Raw genomic sequence first — 16488 nt, 5'->3', positions numbered from 1 at the left:
AGGGGTGTTCGACCTAGGCCGCTTACTTGTGGTAAGGGTGAGGAATTTAAAACGAATTAACATCAAATTAAGGGTGTTCGACCTAGGCCGCTTACTTGCGGTAATGGTAGGGAACTTAAAACAAACTAACATCAAATTAAGGGTGGTGGACCCAAGCCGCTTACTTGAGTTAAGGGTGGGAAACTTAAAACGAATTAACATGAAATTAAGGGTGTCCAACTTAGGCCGCTTACTTGTGGTAAGGGTGGGGAACTTAAAACGAATTAACATCGAATTAAGGGTGTTCGACCCAGATCGCTTACTTGTGGTAAGGCTGGGGAACATAAAACGAATTAACATCAAATTAAGGGTGTTCGACCTAGGCCGCTTACTTGTGGTGAGGGTAAGGAACTTAAAACGAATTAACATCAAATTAAGGGTGTTCGACCCTGGTCGCTTACTTGTGGTAAGGGTAGGGAACTTAAAACGAATTGACATCAAAATAAGGGTGTTCGACCTAGGCCGCTTACTTGTGGTAAGGGTGGGGAACTTAAAACGAATTAAAATCAAATTAAGGGTGTTCGACCCAGGCCGGTTACTTGTGGTAAGGGTGAGGAACTTAAAACGAATTAACATCAAATTAAGGGTGTTCAACCTAGGCCGCTTACTTGTGGTAAGGGTGGGGAACTTAAAACAAATTAACATCAAATTAAGGGTGTTTGACCCGGGCCGCTTACTTGTGGTAAGGGTGGGGAACTTAAAACGAATTAACATCAAAATAAGGGTGTTCGACCTAGGCCGCTTACTTGTGGTAAGGGTGAGGCACTTAAAACGAATTAACATCAAATTAAGAGTGTTCGACCCTAGTCGCTTACTTGTGGTAGGGGTGGGGAACTTAAAACGAATTGACATCAAAATAAGGGTGTTCGACCTAGGCCGCTTACTTGTGGTAAGGGTGGGGAACTTAAAACGAATTAACATCAAATTAAAGGTGTCCGAGTTAGGCCGCTTACTTGTGGTACGGGTGGGGAACTTAAAACAAATTAAAATGAAATTAAGGGTGTTCGACACAGGCCGCTTAATTGCGGTAAGGGTGGGGAACTTAAAACAAATTAACATCAAATTAAGGGTGTTTGACCCGGGCCGCTTACTTGTGGTAAGGGTGGGGAACTTAAAACGAATTAACATCAAAATAAAGGTGTTCGACCTAGGCCGCTTACTTGTGGTAAGGGTGAGGCACTTAAAACGAATTAACATCAAATTAAGGGTGTTCGACCTAGGCCGCTTACTTGTGGTAAGGGTGAGGCACTTAAAACGAATTAACATCAAATTAAGGGTGTTCGACCCTAGTCGCTTACTCGTGGTAAGGGTGGGGAACTTAAAACGAATTAACATCAAATTAAGGGTGTTCGACCTAGGCCGCTTACTTGTGGTAAGGGTGAGGAACTTAAAACAAATTAACATCAAATTAAGGGTATTCGACACAGGCCGCTTAATTGCGGTAAGGGTAGCGAACTTAAAAAGAATTGACATCAAAATAAGGGTGTTCGACCTAGGCCGCTTACTTGTGGTAAGGGTGGGGAACTTAAAACGAATTAACATCAAATTAATGGTGTTTGACCCAAGTAGCTTACTTGTGGTAAAGGTGGGGAACTTAAAACGAATTAACATCAAATGAAGGGTGTTCCACCTAGGCCACTTACTTGTGGTAAAGGTGAGGAACTTAAAACGAAATAACATCAAATTAAGGGTGTTTGACCCAGGTCGCTTACTTGTGCTAAGGGTGTGGAACTTAAAACGAATTACCATCAAATTAAGGGTGTTCGACCTAGGTCGCTTACTTGTGGTAAGGGTGAGGAACTTAAAACGAATTAAAATCAAATTAAGGGTGTTCGACCCAGGCCGCTTACTTGCGGTAAGGGTAGGGAACTTAAAACGAATTAACATCAAATTAAGGGTGTTTGACCCAAGCCGCTTACTTGTGGTAAGGGTGGGGAACTTAAAACGAATTAAAATCCAATTAAGGGTGTCTGACTTAGGCCACTTACTTGTTGTAAGGGTGGGAAACTGAAAACGAATTAAAATCAAATTAAGGGTGTTCGACCCAAGCCGGTTACTTGTGGTAAGGGTGGGGAACTTAAAACGAATTAACATCAAATTAAGGGTGTTCAACCTAGGCCGCTTACTTGCGGTAAGGGTGGGGAACTTAAAACGAATTAACATCAAATTAAGGGTGTTCGACCCAGGTCGCTTACTTGGGGTAAGGGTGGGGAACTTAAAACGAATTAACATCAAATTAAGGGGGTTCGTCCTAGGCCGCTTACTTGTGGTAAGGGTGGGGAACTTAAAACGAATTAACATCAAATTAAGGGTGTCCAACTTAGGCCGCTTACTTGTGGTAAGGGTGGGGAACTTAAAACGAATTAAAATCAAATTAATGGTGTTCGACCCAGGCCGCTTACTCATGGTAAGGGTGAGGAACTTAAAACGAATTAACATCAAATTAAGGGTGTTCGACCCAGGTCGCTTACTTGTGGTAAGGGTGGGGAACTTAAAACGAATTAACATCAAATTAAGGGTGTTCGACCTAGGTCGCTTACTTGTGGTAAGGGAGAGGAACTTAAAACGAATTAAAATCAAAATTAAGGGTGTTCGACCCAGGCCGCTTACTTGCGGTAAGGGTAGGGAACTTAAAACGAATTCACATCAAATTCAGGGTGTTCGACCCAGGCCGGTTACTTGTGTTAAGGGTGGGGAACTTAAAGTGTGTTAGAAGTAAGGTAAGGAGTAGTCGTGAGCTGAAGAACCCTTTGTTTTATTCATGTAATTTGGGGTGCCTCGTTAAAACCTCCCTGACCAAAACCCTCCTTAGGGAAAAAAGACCAGGTGAGGAAAAAGAGTACACCCAGAGTTACAAGTATTCGGTACAATACATGTTTTTAACTGAAATAAAACTTGAGATGGGATACGTTCCATGTATTGGGTATCTCTTCCCCGCCGGATAATTGTTCAAACTTATATGCCCCTCTTCCAGCATCTTCGCATATTTAGTATGGGTCGTCCCAATTGGCGGAGAACTTGCCATCCTTTTTTCTTGCACTGCTGGCCATTCTCCTAACTAAGTCTCCCTTAGCGAATGATCTTGGGTGTAGGTTTGCATTATACTTTCTGGTCTCTCTTTGTTTGGCGGCTAGGTTGCGTATCTGGGCTTTTTCTCTTAATTTGGGTAGGAGGTCAAGGTGGGTGTTCATGTTTTGATGATTTCGAATTGGGTCGTATAGTTCTCGGCGTAGAGATGGTTCGCTTATTTCAACTGGTATCATGGCGTCTGCTCTGTATACTAGGTTGAACGGGGATTCGTTTGTTGCTGATTGAGGTGTACATTTGTAGGCCCATAGTACTTCCACTAATTCTTCTAGCCATCGGCCCTTAGCATTGTCCAACCGGTTACGCAATTCTACCAATATAACCTTGTTTGTTGCTTCGGCTTGTCCATTGGTCTGTGGGTGATGAGTTCAAATTTTTGCCCTCATTTAATATTTAAATTTGGGGATTTAATTGAATTTTCTGTGCTTAAAGATTGATTTAATTAGGATTTGTGATTATTGGATTTATTGAGTAAGTTTGGTAAAAGTGGCGTAAAAACTGATTTTAGTTGCATAAAATATTATTGGATATTCTAACGTTTGTTAATGCAGCTGGAATTTATTTTTGGTCAATTAATAGTGTGATTTTGAAGTATTCAAAGTTACAAAATAAGTTCAAAATCAAGAAATTCTGAAAAAGAATAAATCAGGAGCTAAATGCACCCCCAGATTTTATTTGCACACTCCTCCCTCAAGTGGACCACAAAAACCTGTTCTGCACCCCTAGTTTTCACTAAGTTGCACCCCTCCTATCACTTAAACTCCACTCAACCAGATTATGCCATGTGGCAATCCCCACCTCTTAAAATTAGCCAACCAGAACAAGCCACGTGTCATAATCCTACCCTCACCAAATTAACCAATCAGATTCTGCCACGTCATCATCTTCATCTTCCAAAACCCTAACCCTAATTTTCTCCTCTCCTTCCACCCTCCACGGCAGCCGCTGCCGCCAACCTCGCCGACCACCACGCCGCTGCAGCAGTGCCGCCACTGTTCCGTCACGTCACCACCTTCACGCCGGAAAACGCAGGAGCAAAACCAGCGGCAGCAACAACCAGAATAGCAACAACCTCCGCGCGCCACCACCATCTTCTCGCCTCCGCGCCACTTCTTCCTCACGCAGTAGCCATGGAAACTGCCACCGCGAAGCAAACTGGCGCGCCTCCATTGCAGATCTACGAACAGCAACAACAACCGCAGTTTCGCACACCACCATCTTCCTCCCTCCATTTGCGCCGCCGTTTCCGACAACCATCGCAGCTCCGCGAACCAGAACACCACCACCACGAACCTGCATCTGCGCGAACCTTCTCCGCAGCGCATCCGCCAGCGCGTCCTCATCGCTTAGCCATGGCAGCCACCTTCACACGCCAGCAGCAGCGCCTGCAACCACCGCGAGCTTTGCCGCAGCCACCACGTCGGAGCAGCTCCTTCGCACCACCATCTCTGCACCTTGCGCCACCGCGAGTTCTTCTCCCACAGCCACAGACGAACCATCCAGCGGTGCCACTCACGATCATCTTCTCCGTGGCGCCACCAGATCCCGCAGTTCACCACCTGTTCTGCAGCACCGCGCCGTCTCCATCTTCTCGCGCAGAACGCCACCGCGAGCACACCACCACTGCAGAACCACCACACCTCCATCTTCTCGCCTCCGCATCTACAGCAACAACGCGAACCAGCGCCGCCACTCCATTTCCGCAGCCACCGCCGCAGATCGAACGAGATGAACGTTTCCACCTTGCGCCACCACGAACCTGCACTGCGGATCAGCGTCACCGGAGAAGAAGAAGAAGCATGCCGCCATTGCCGTCACGAGGGAGGGAGGAGAGTGTGAAAGTGAAACCCTAATTCTGGAAAGTGTACTCTGCGCCACGTGTCAGCGTCTGATAGGCAGTCAACTAGTCAAACTCTGGTCAAACTGGTCAAACTCTGGGCAATTTTGTAAAAATGCTTAAATAAGAGAGGCAGAATTGGAAATTGGACAGAAATTAAGTTGCTAATTAATTAAATAAAAATAAAAGATTTTAGCAACTGACAGATAAAGCCCAAAGTCCAGTGGAAGCCTATATAAAGTTCTATTTGGTAAAGAAACAAAGGAATAGACATGATTAGGCATAGTAAAATTAATTGAGACTGTACTTTGATTGAATTTACTATGGATAATCTAACAATTCTCACTTTTAATTGAGACTGTACTTTGATTAAAAGTGAGGATGCCAACAAATGAATTGAGTCTTTACATTGATTTATTTGTAAATCAACAACAATAATTAATTTAACAATAATCTCTAGATAACCAATGAAGAATCTTATTTAGAAAAAGCAGTGGAATTGACCTATTTACTATTACTGTGTTTACAATCTTCCGTGTCATTTTCTTTGCATATCAAAACCCCCTATTTTTATAATTGTTAGTTTTAATTGCATTTTTAAGAATCAAATATTTGAGATCAATTCCGTATTCGTTGTCAGACGACTCAGGGTTATCTTAACCCTAACTATTTTGTTCACTACTAACTGGCAATACTGAAGTTGCTAAAGTAGTGGTAATTTGATCGCCTAACGACAGCGATATCAAATTTGGCACCGTTGCCGGGGAATACGGTTAGTATTTCTTTTATTTTGATTCTGTTTTTATTTATTTATTTTATTTTATTTTTTTTATTTATTTTACGCATATACGTTTGATATAGTTTGTTATTTTGTAGTATCTAGTTTTCTGTTAATATATTCCAAGCAAATTTCTATTTTTGTTTTGATTAAGAATTTCTTTTAAGAAATTTTTTGAGACTAGTTTGGAAAACTCTGTCTAGGAAAGACTTGGTATTTAAGTTGTCCATTGTGACGCACCTCTCTTTCCTGGGAGTAGACCCAACGACATCTTAACTCATTTCTTTCTTGAAATCTTTCTCCAAAACAAGAATAGGAAGAAAAAAAACACACAGGGAAACACTTTCACTTTCAAGTGGACTTGCATAGTGCATGACTCGGGCCAATCCGAGTCAATTTTATCAACTTGATTCAAAACTTGAAAGGAACTTGCGTAAATCACGTAGGAGACTTGAACTCAGGTGTTCTACTGAAGGAGCACCATCATCATCTGAACCTACCACTGAAAGTGTACCACTAGAATCACCTCTGGTGATTAACATATCTTCTGATCCATCACCTGAACCAGAAATTCAAGAAGATAGAATGGAAGAAAGAACAGTAGAGAGTTGGCTTCACTGGATGCAGCAATTACACAAAACATGTGCATCCAATATCCAGATGGAGAATGCGAGCTTAAGTCTGGGTTGATCCATCTTTTACCCAAATTCCATGGATTAGCAGGAGAAGACCCATACCATCATTTGAAGGAATTTCATGTTGTTTGTACATCCATGAGACCTACAACAGTGACAGAGGAACATATCAAGCTTAAGGCTTTTCCATTCTCAATGCAAGATGCCGCTAAGAATTGGTTATACTGCCTTCCGCCAGGATCCATCAATACCTGGGAGACTCTGAAAAGATTATTTCTGGAAAAGTTTTTTCCAGCATCTAGAGTTGCTGCTATTCGCAAAGATATTTATGGGATAAGGCAACAAGAAAGAGAAAGTCTTCACGAGTATTGGGAGAGATTCAAAAAGTTGTGTGCTTCCTGTCCTCATCACCAAATAAACGAGCATCTCCTCATTCAGTACTTTTATGAGGGATTGAGTATCATGGATAGACAAATGATAGATGTTGCAAGTGGAGGGTCATTGGTGGACAAAACGCCAACAAATGCAAGACAATTGATTGAAACTATGGCGTCGAACCATCAACAATTTTCCACAAGGAGTAATTCTATAACTCTATTGAAGGGAACCCATGGAGTAGAAGCTTCATATGTTGCAGATCACAAGAAATTAGAAGGGAAGTTGGATGACTTGGCAGCCATGGTAAGGACCTTGACAGACTTACAGAAAAAGCCTATCCCTTCTACTTTATGTGGAATTTGTGCTTCTACTAATCATCCTACAGAGGCTTGTTCTATGTTAAAAGAGACAGGGACGTTAGACAATGAACAACCTCAGGCATATGCTGCAAACATATATGGCAATAATAGACCACCTCGGCAGCAATACAACCATGATTTGTCCTCCAACAAGTACAACCCAGATTGGAAGGAATATCCTAGCCAGAAATGGGGAAATCAACAGCCTCAACACCAACAAGTCTATGTTCCACCTCAACAGAGGCAACAACCACAACCAGCTGCAACCTCTGGTGATTCAAACATGGAGGCAATGATGAAAATGATGGCTGACATGATGAAGGGACAAATCAATGAGTTGAAACAGACAATGGAAGCAACCAATCAGAACTTGCAGAACCAGATTGGACAAATGGCAAATGAGTTAAATCAGATGAAGTCTCAACAAGGCTCGAGCAATTTGCCTGCACAAACTGTAATCAACCCGAGAAATGTAAGTGTTATTACTTTAAGATCGGGTAAGCAAATACAAGGTCTTGGGGATGCCCAAGAAGATGAAGATAAGGACAATGAAGTTGTACCTAATGATGAAAGAGGAAGATCAGATGAAGCAACACAAGCAACATCTAAGATGCCTGCACCCAGTGATAACTCCAGGTTGGTATCCCCTAATACTTCCTCTGAAAATCCTTCTCCTTATTCTCCTCCTCCTCCCTATCCAAACCGTTTGAAACCAAAAACTAAAAAGATGGAGGAGTTAGACAAAGAAATCCTAAATACTTTCAAGAAAGTGGAGATAAACATTCCTTTGTTGGATGCTGTGAGAAAAATTCCTAAATACGCCAAGTTTCTCAAAGAATTATGTACACATAAAAGGCGTATTATGGACAAAGAGGTAGTGAACATGGGAAGAAATGTCTCTAGCTTAATTAAGAAGCCTGCAGTCAGAATACCGCAAAAGTGTAAGGATCCAGGTATGTTTTATGTTCCCTGCATTATAGGTAGTACTAAGTTTGACAATGCTATGTTAGATTTAGGAGCTTCCATTAATGTAATGCCTTTATCTGTTTTTACTTCACTTCATCTTGGACCTCTTAAGTCTACTGGTGTGGTCATTCAATTGGCCAACCGTAGCATAGTTAACCCTGCAGGTGTGCTAGAAGATGTGCTTGTCCGTGTGGACAAGTTAATTTTTCCTGCAGATTTCTATATCTTGGACATGAAGGATGATGAAGGAATGAGTTCAACCACAATCATCTTGGGAAGACCATTCATGATGACAGCACGTACCAAGATAGATGTGCATGCAGGATCCTTGACTATGGAGATAGGAGATGAGAAGGTGCAGTTCAATGTGCTAGAAGCCATGAAGCACCCAATTGAAGACCATTCTTTGTTTTGTATTGATTTATTGAGTAATGTAGTGAACAATTATGCTTTTGGACTTTTGGACGTTTTATCTGGTTTTTCTTCTTCTTTGGATTTTTCTCTTTCGAATATTTCGGGCTCAATTTTAGACGAAAGAGAAAATTATAAAACAGGTGATGTTGAGGACGCGGTGTCACTATTTGATACCTCTGTGGCGTCCAAGTGTGATGCTGAGGTGGCTGAAATTACCTTAGGCAGTAAAATGTTGCCATCTGTGGAACAGCCACCCATTTTGGAGTTGAAACCTTTACCATCTCATTTGAAATATGTTTATCTTGAGAGGGATGGGAAACTCCCTGTTATTATATCTGTCTTGCTTACTGACGAGCAGGAACAAAAGCTATTGCAGGTTATCAAAGATCACAAGCAAGCAATAGGCTGGACTTTGGCAGATATTCCTGGTATTAGTCCTTCTTTCTGCATGCACAGAATACTCTTGGAGGAGGATGCTAAGCCAGTGAGGCAACCTCAGAGGAGACTGAATCCTCAGCTGATGGAGGTTGTGAAGAAAGAAGTCACCAAGTTGCTACAAGCAGGTATTATATATCCTATTTCTGACAGCACTTGGGTGAGTCCTGTACATGTGGTCCCCAAGAAATCTAGGATCACCGTGGTCAAGAATGAGAAGAACGAGTTGATTCCTACTCGTATTCAGAATAGCTGGAGGGTCTGTATTGATTATAGAAGACTAAACCAGGCCACCAGGAAGGACCACTTCCCTTTACCATTCATGGACCAGATGTTAGATCGATTGGCAGGTAAGTCTCATTACTGTTTTCTTGATTGATTCTCTGGGTATTTTCAGATTTGTATTGCCCCAGAGGATCAACATAAGACTACTTTTACTTGTCCATTCGGTACATATGCTTATAGAAAAATGCCATTTGGCCTTTGCAATGCTCCTGGAACATTTCAGCGATGTATGATGAGTATTTTTACAGATTTGTTGGAGCATTGTATTGAGGTTTTTATGGATGATTTTAGTGTATATGGTTCATCTTTTGATCACTGCTTGTTTAATCTTGCTAGAGTCTTGGAGAGATGTGAAGAAACTAACCTTGTTCTAAATTTTGAAAAATGTCATTTTATGGTGGAACAAGGTATAGTTTTAGGTCACGTTGTTTCCAAGAATGGTATATCTGTAGATCCTGCTAAAATTGATATTATTTCACAATTGCCTTACCCCTCTTCTGTGAAAGAGGTTCGATCTTTTCTTGGACATGCAGGATTTTACAGGAGGTTTATCAAGGACTTCAGCAAGATAGCCAACCCTCTCTCCAACTTGTTGCAAAAGGATATAGTATTTGACTTTGGAGAGAGGTGCAAAGATGCATTTGATACATTGAAAAAGGCGCTTACCACCACTCCTATCATCCAGCCACCTGACTGGACATTACCATTCGAGTTGATGTGTGATGCATCAAACTTTGCAGTAGGAGCGGTGCTTGCACAAAAAGATGGGAAGCTATCACATGTGATATATTATGCTTCCAGAACATTGGATACAGCGCAGGCCAACTACACCACGACTGAGAAGGAATTATTGGCCGTTGTGTTTGCCTTGGACAAATTCAGACCGTATATACTTGGTTCCAAGGTAATTGTTTATACTGATCATGCAGCATTAAAATTCCTTCTGAAGAAAGCAGATTCGAAACCAAGGTTGATCAGATGGATGCTACTGCTCCAAGAGTTTGATATTGAGATTCTAGACAGAAGTGGAGCACATAACTTGGTAGTCGATCATCTTAGCAGGATTGAAAATGGAGAAGATAACATTCCTATTAAGGATGACTTTCCTGATGAAGTCCTCCTAGCATTGACTGCTGTGAAAGGTATGTTTCCTGAACCTTGGTTTGCTGACATTGTTAATTATTTGGTTGTTTCTGCTATTCCTCCTTCCTTCTCCAAATATGAAAGAATCAAGCTAAAAAGTGAGGCAAAGTACTATATCTGGGAAGATCCAATCTTATGGCGCATTGGTAGTGACCAAGTCATAAGGAGGTGTGTTCCAGATATCGAGATACCTCATGTGCTTGAGTTCTGCCATTCGTCTCCTTTTGGTGGACATTATGGCACACAAAGAACAGGTAGGAAGGTGTTGGATTGTGGATTATATTGGCCTACCATTTTTAAAGATGCACAGAGGGTATATGAAAATTATGAGCAGTGCCAAAGGGCAGCCAGATCCATTACAAGAAGGGATGAAATGCCTCAACAACCCATGCTATATTGTGAGGTATTTGATATTTGGGGTATTGATTTTATGGGTCCTTTTCCTCCTTCTTTTGGGTTTTCTTATATTTTGCTTGCTGTAGACTATGTCTCCAAATGGGTGGAAGCCATAGCTACAAGGACTAATGATTCTCGAGTTGTTATGAGTTTTGTCAGGTCTAACATTTTCTGCAGATTTGGGATACCACGAGCCATTATCAGTGACCAGGGGACTCATTTCTGTAATAGGCTACTTGAGAACATGTTGAAGAAGTATGGGGTGACACATCGCATTGCTACACCATATCAACCCCAAACCAATGGGCAAGCAGAGATCTCTAACAGAGAGATTAAAAAGATACTAGAGAAAGTAGTGAAGCCTAGTCGAAAGGATTGGGCAACAAGATTGGATGATGCACTTTGGGCACACAGGACAGCCTACAAACAGCTATAGGTATGTCACCTTTCAGGGTGGTTTTTGGAAAGGCTTGTCATCTACCTGTGGAGATTGAACATCGGGCCTATTGGGCCGTGAAAGCATGCAACTTGGATTTAGAAGAAGCAGGAAATGAGCGAAAGCTTCAGTTGCAAGAACTAGAGGAGATTAGGCTAGCAGCCTATGAAAATTCAAAGTTCTACAAAGAGAAAACCAAGAAGTTCCATGACCAAAAGCTTGTGGCTAGAAAGGATTTCAAGGTAGGCCAGAAGGGGTTACTATACAAATCCAAGCTGGGTCACATGAGTGGTAAGTTGCGTTCTACTTGGGAAGGACCATACATTGTTACAGAAGTCTTCCCTTATGGAGCAGTGGAGATCAAGGAAGAATCTTCAGCAAGAACTTTTAAAGTTAATAGGCATCGTCTTCGGATATTCAATGAAAATCAAGATATGCTGAATAAGACGATGGATGGGATGAACTTGACTTCTCCCTCATACCTTCCACCTTGAGGAGGTAAGTACACTTCATACTTTTTCTTTGCATTTTATACATATTGAATACATTGAGGACAATGCATGGATAAAGTGTGGGGGTGTGGGGAGATTTTCCCCCTCTGTTTTTGTTTTCTATTTGTTTTGTTTTTTCCTTTTCTAATTTTGTTTTCTGTTTGTTTTTATTAAAAAAAAAGTTTATGTTTTGAATAAAACATATTGACATTGGATTTTGGGATTTGATTTACTAATTGGAACGGTCATAATTCTGGGAAAATAAGAGTCATGTGCTATGAATGGATTCTTTCTGTGATTTACCGATTGAGTTGATTTGAGAGTTTCTGGAATAAATCTTTTGTGAAAGAGTTTTTAACCTTGTGAGTTTTGAGCTTTATTGTAAGGATGAACTGCCATGTGTCATTCCTATTTTTCTTGTGTGATTTGCTCATGTCTTGTTGGTACTCAAATGTTTAGCTTGATTCTGTTGTTTTGCATCTTAGGTGAACATGCATGATTTGATATGACTGAGGCATTTCTTGTTTTTAGCTACTTGGCCAAATAAGCTAACCATGACATTGATCCATTGGTAGCCCCTTGAGCTTAAACCTCTTTTTCTTGTTTTGAGCATATTGTTAAACCTTAAAAAGAAAAAGACCATGTTTGTCATTAGGGAGAAAGAAGGAGCTAGTGGATTATGTTGAGATTGGTTGAGGAATAAAGTGGGGGTCAGTATTTCCCCCACAAAGTTGTAAAAATGGCAAAAAGGAAAATAATTGTTGATGACAGAGTGTTGAAATGAAAAATGATTGTTGTCTGAAAAAAAAAGAGCAACAAAGGATAAAAGAAAAAAAAAGGAGAGAAGTAAGGATTGTTTTTGAAACTATGCTCCATAACTCTTTCTTCCCTACTATTTCAAAAACACACAAATCCTGAAGTTTTTCCTACCTTTGCCTTGGCCTCATTAAAACCTGTGAAAAGTCCTCATGATTTTTGAATGCATGTTTTCTGAAAGCTGTGAATATTAGAGTCTTGCTAAGCATTGAGAGTGTTTACTTGCATGGGTATTTTGAGTGAAAACACAAGCCAAAACACTTGAGCGAATCTTGGTGAGAAAATATACATTTGACTTGAGTGTTTCTCTTTCATATTTGATTATCTTGTAAACTCAAAAGATTAACTCATGTGTGAAAAACAGAATATTATCCATTTGTTTGTGCATGACAACATGATTTCTAGAAGTTTGATCTGTTTCCATTGGTATTCATTTCTTTAATCCACTGAAAATATGGAATAAAAGACCTCAGAAAAAAGTTTTGAAATTATTCAATTTTGCCCAGGAGTGCAAAAGGATAAGTGTGGGTGTGTGATGAGTTCAAATTTTTGCCCTCATTTAATATTTAAATTTGGGGATTTAATTGAATTTTCTGTGCTTAAAGATTGATTTAATTAGGATTTGTGATTATTGGATTTATTGAGTAAGTTTGGTAAAAGTGGCGTAAAAATTGATTTTAGTTGCATAAAATATTATTGGATATTCTAACGTTTGTTAATGCAGCTGGAATTTATTTTTGGTCAATTAATAGTGTGATTTTGAAGTATTCAAAGTTACAAAATAAGTCCAAAATCAAGAAATTCTGAAAAAGAATAAATCAGGAGCTAAATGCACCCCCATATTTTATTTGCACACTCCTCCCTCAAGTGGACCACAAAAACCTGTTCTGCACCCCCAGTTTTCACTAAGTTGCACCCCTCCTACCACTTAAACTCCACTCAACCAGATTATGCCATGTGGCAATCCCCACCTCTTAAAATTAGCCAACCAGAACAAGCCACGTGTCATAATCCTACCCTCACCAAATTAACCAATCAGATTCTGCCACGTCATCATCTTCATCTTCCAAAACCCTAACCCTAATTTTCTCCTCTCCTTCCACCCTCCACGGCAGCCGCTGCCGCCAACCTCGCCGACCACCACGCCGCTGCAGCAGTGCCGCCACTGTTCCGTCACGTCACCACCTTCACGCTGGAAAACGCAGGAGCAAAACCAGCGGCAGCAACAACCAGAATAGCAACAACCTCCGCGCGCCACCACCATCTTCTCGCCTCCGCGCCACTTCTTCCTCACGCAGTAGCCATGGAAACTGCCACCGCGAAGCAAACTGGCGCGCCTCCATTGCAGATCTACGAACAGCAACAACAACCGCAGTTTCGCACACCACCATCTTCCTCCCTCCATTTGCGCCGCCGTTTCCGACAACCATCGCAGCTCCGCGAACCAGAACACCACCACCACGAACCTGCATCTGCGCGAACCTTCTCCGCAGCGCATCCGCCAGCGCGTCCTCATCGCTTAGCCATGGCAGCCACCTTCACACGCCAGCAGCAGCGCCTGCAACCACCGCGAGCTTTGCCGCAGCCACCACGTTGGAGCAACTCCTTCGCACCACCATCTCTACACCTTGAGCCACCGCGAGTTCTTCTCCCACAGCCACAGACGAACCATCCAGCGGTGCCACTCACGATCATCTTCTCCGTGGCGCCACCAGATCGCGCAGTTCACCACCTGTTCTGCAGCACCGCGCCGTCTCCATCTTCTCGCGCAGAACGCCACCGCGAGCACACCACCACTGCAGAACCACCACACCTCCATCTTCTCGCCTCCGCATCTGCAGCAACAACGCGAACCAGTGCCGCCACTCCATTTCCGCAGCCACCGTCGCAGATCGAACGAGATGAACGTTTCCACCTTGCCGCCACCACGAACCTGCACTGCGGAGCAGCGTCGCCGGAGAAGAAGAAGAAGCGTGCCGCCATTGCCGTCACGAGGGAGGGAGGAGAGTGTGAAAGTGAAACCCTAATTCTGGAAAGTGTACTCTGCGCCACGTGTCAGCGTCTGATAGGCAGTCACTAGTCAAACTCTGGTCAAACTGGTCAAACTCTGGGCAATTTTGTAAAAATGCTTAAATAGAGGGGCAGAATTGGAAATTGGACAGAAATTAAGTTGCTAATTAATTAAATAAAAATAAAAGATTTTAGCAACTGACAGATAAAGCCCAAAGTCCAGTGGAAGCCTATATAAAGAGACTTAAGGGAGCAGAAGCGGGGGAACTGACATTTTACAACTTACAGCTTAGACACTTAGAACTCTCTGGTTTTGGCAGATACCATCTCCACCACATCTCTCATTCTTTCTTTTATTTTCTTTCCTTCATATCATCATGTATTCCATCAAAGCCATGGAGGACTAAGCTTTTAGGGTTGATTCCACTGTAATTTCTTAAATGGATTCTGAGGTTAGATGAATTTATATGTTTTGTTATTTTGATTATTGTTGTGGTTTTTGTTTATCTATGTCCTTTGCTTCTTAATCGAATAGAAAATAATGATTTTAAATCTACATGCATGCTAATCATATGAGTTAAAAGGTTTTTAAAACTAATTGAGACTTTACTTTGATTTTGTTTAGAACTTTCATTTGATTAATAAGTTTTTGCCAATAATTGAGACTTTAATTTAATTAGAGGTAATTACTTTAACTAAAATTAGTCAAGACTTTACTTTGATTAATTAAGTTTTCTATTTGGTAAAGAAACAAGGAATAGACATGATTAGGCATAGTAAAATTAATTGAGACTGTACTTTGATTAAATTTACTATGGACAATCTAACAATTCTCACTTTTAATTGAGACTGTACTTTGATTAAAGTGAGGATGCCAACAATGAATTGAGTCTTTACATTGATTTATTTGTAAATCAACAACATAATTAATTTAACAATAATCTCTAGATAACCAATGAAGAATCTTATTTAGAAAAAGCAGTGGAATTGACCTATTTACTATTACTGTGTTTACAATCTTTCGTGTCATTTTCTTTGCATATCAAAACCCCCTATTTTTATAATTGCTAGTTTTAATTGCATTTTTAAGAATCAAATATTTGAGATCAATTCCGTATTCGTTGTGAGACGACTCAGGGTTATCTTAACCCTAACTATTTTGTTCACTACTAACTGGCAATACTGAAGTTGCTAAAGTAGTGGTAATTTGATCGCCTAACGACAGTGATATCAGTGGGTGCTCAACAGAGCTGCTTACGTGTTTGATGCCTAGGCCGGTATAGAATTTAGCAAGCTCTTTGTCTATAAACTGTGGGCCATTATCGATGATGATTGTATGTGGGACGCCATATCGGCATATGATATCCTTCCAGACGAACTGTTGGACTTATTGGGCAGTAATGGTGGCTAATGGTTGGCTTCTATCCACTTGGTGAAGTAGTCGACGGCTACTATCAGGAATTTTACTTGGCTTTGCTCGGGGAGAAAGGGCCAAGGATGTCCATTCTCTACTTTGCGAAGGGCCACGGGATAGTATAGAGTGGAGCTACTCCTGTTTTTGGTGGATGAGGTTGCCATGTTTCTGCATGGTATGCATTTTTTGACAAAGTCATGACAGTCTGCCCCATGGTCGGTCAGAAGTAACTGGTGCGAAGGATTCTGGTGGTCATGGTGCGTGCGCGGAATGGTAGCCGCATATGCCTTCATGTAACTCTTTGATAATGTATTGAGCTTGTTCTGCAGTAACGCATTTAAGAAGTGGTTGACCATATCCTCGTTTGTATAGGTCCTCGCCTATCATCGTATACCTGACAGCTTTAGCCATCCAACTCCTATAAGCGTTAGGTGGGGGGTTACCGGTTTGAAGGTATGTGGATGTAGGGAGTTCTCCAATTGTCGGCTTGGTGTGGGTTAGGGTATGGCAAGTCTGTGTGATGGAAGGAGCGGATAGCGTTTTGCTGCAATAATGATCGGTGGCGGCTT

The 16488-nt window shown here is 41.5% G+C and overlaps 1 protein-coding gene across 1 annotated transcript; it reads left to right on the top strand.

Moving 5' to 3' along the window:
* Positions 1-4068: 4068 nt before the first annotated feature.
* On the top strand, positions 4069-16372 carry LOC114171919 (extensin-like; the record flags this gene model as incomplete). The annotated part of the gene is made up of 3 exons (XM_028056696.1): positions 4069-4959; positions 13611-14482; positions 16292-16372. Coding segments are annotated over 3 exons (1844 nt in total), but the record flags the coding sequence as incomplete, so codon positions are not given.
* Between the last annotated feature and the right edge of the window lie 116 nt (positions 16373-16488).

Source organism: Vigna unguiculata, unplaced genomic scaffold (genome assembly GCF_004118075.2).
Source record: "Vigna unguiculata cultivar IT97K-499-35 unplaced genomic scaffold, ASM411807v1 contig_416, whole genome shotgun sequence".
Taxonomy (NCBI): Eukaryota; Viridiplantae; Streptophyta; class Magnoliopsida; order Fabales; family Fabaceae; genus Vigna; species Vigna unguiculata.
This window is presented reverse-complemented; position numbering and strand designations above follow the sequence as displayed.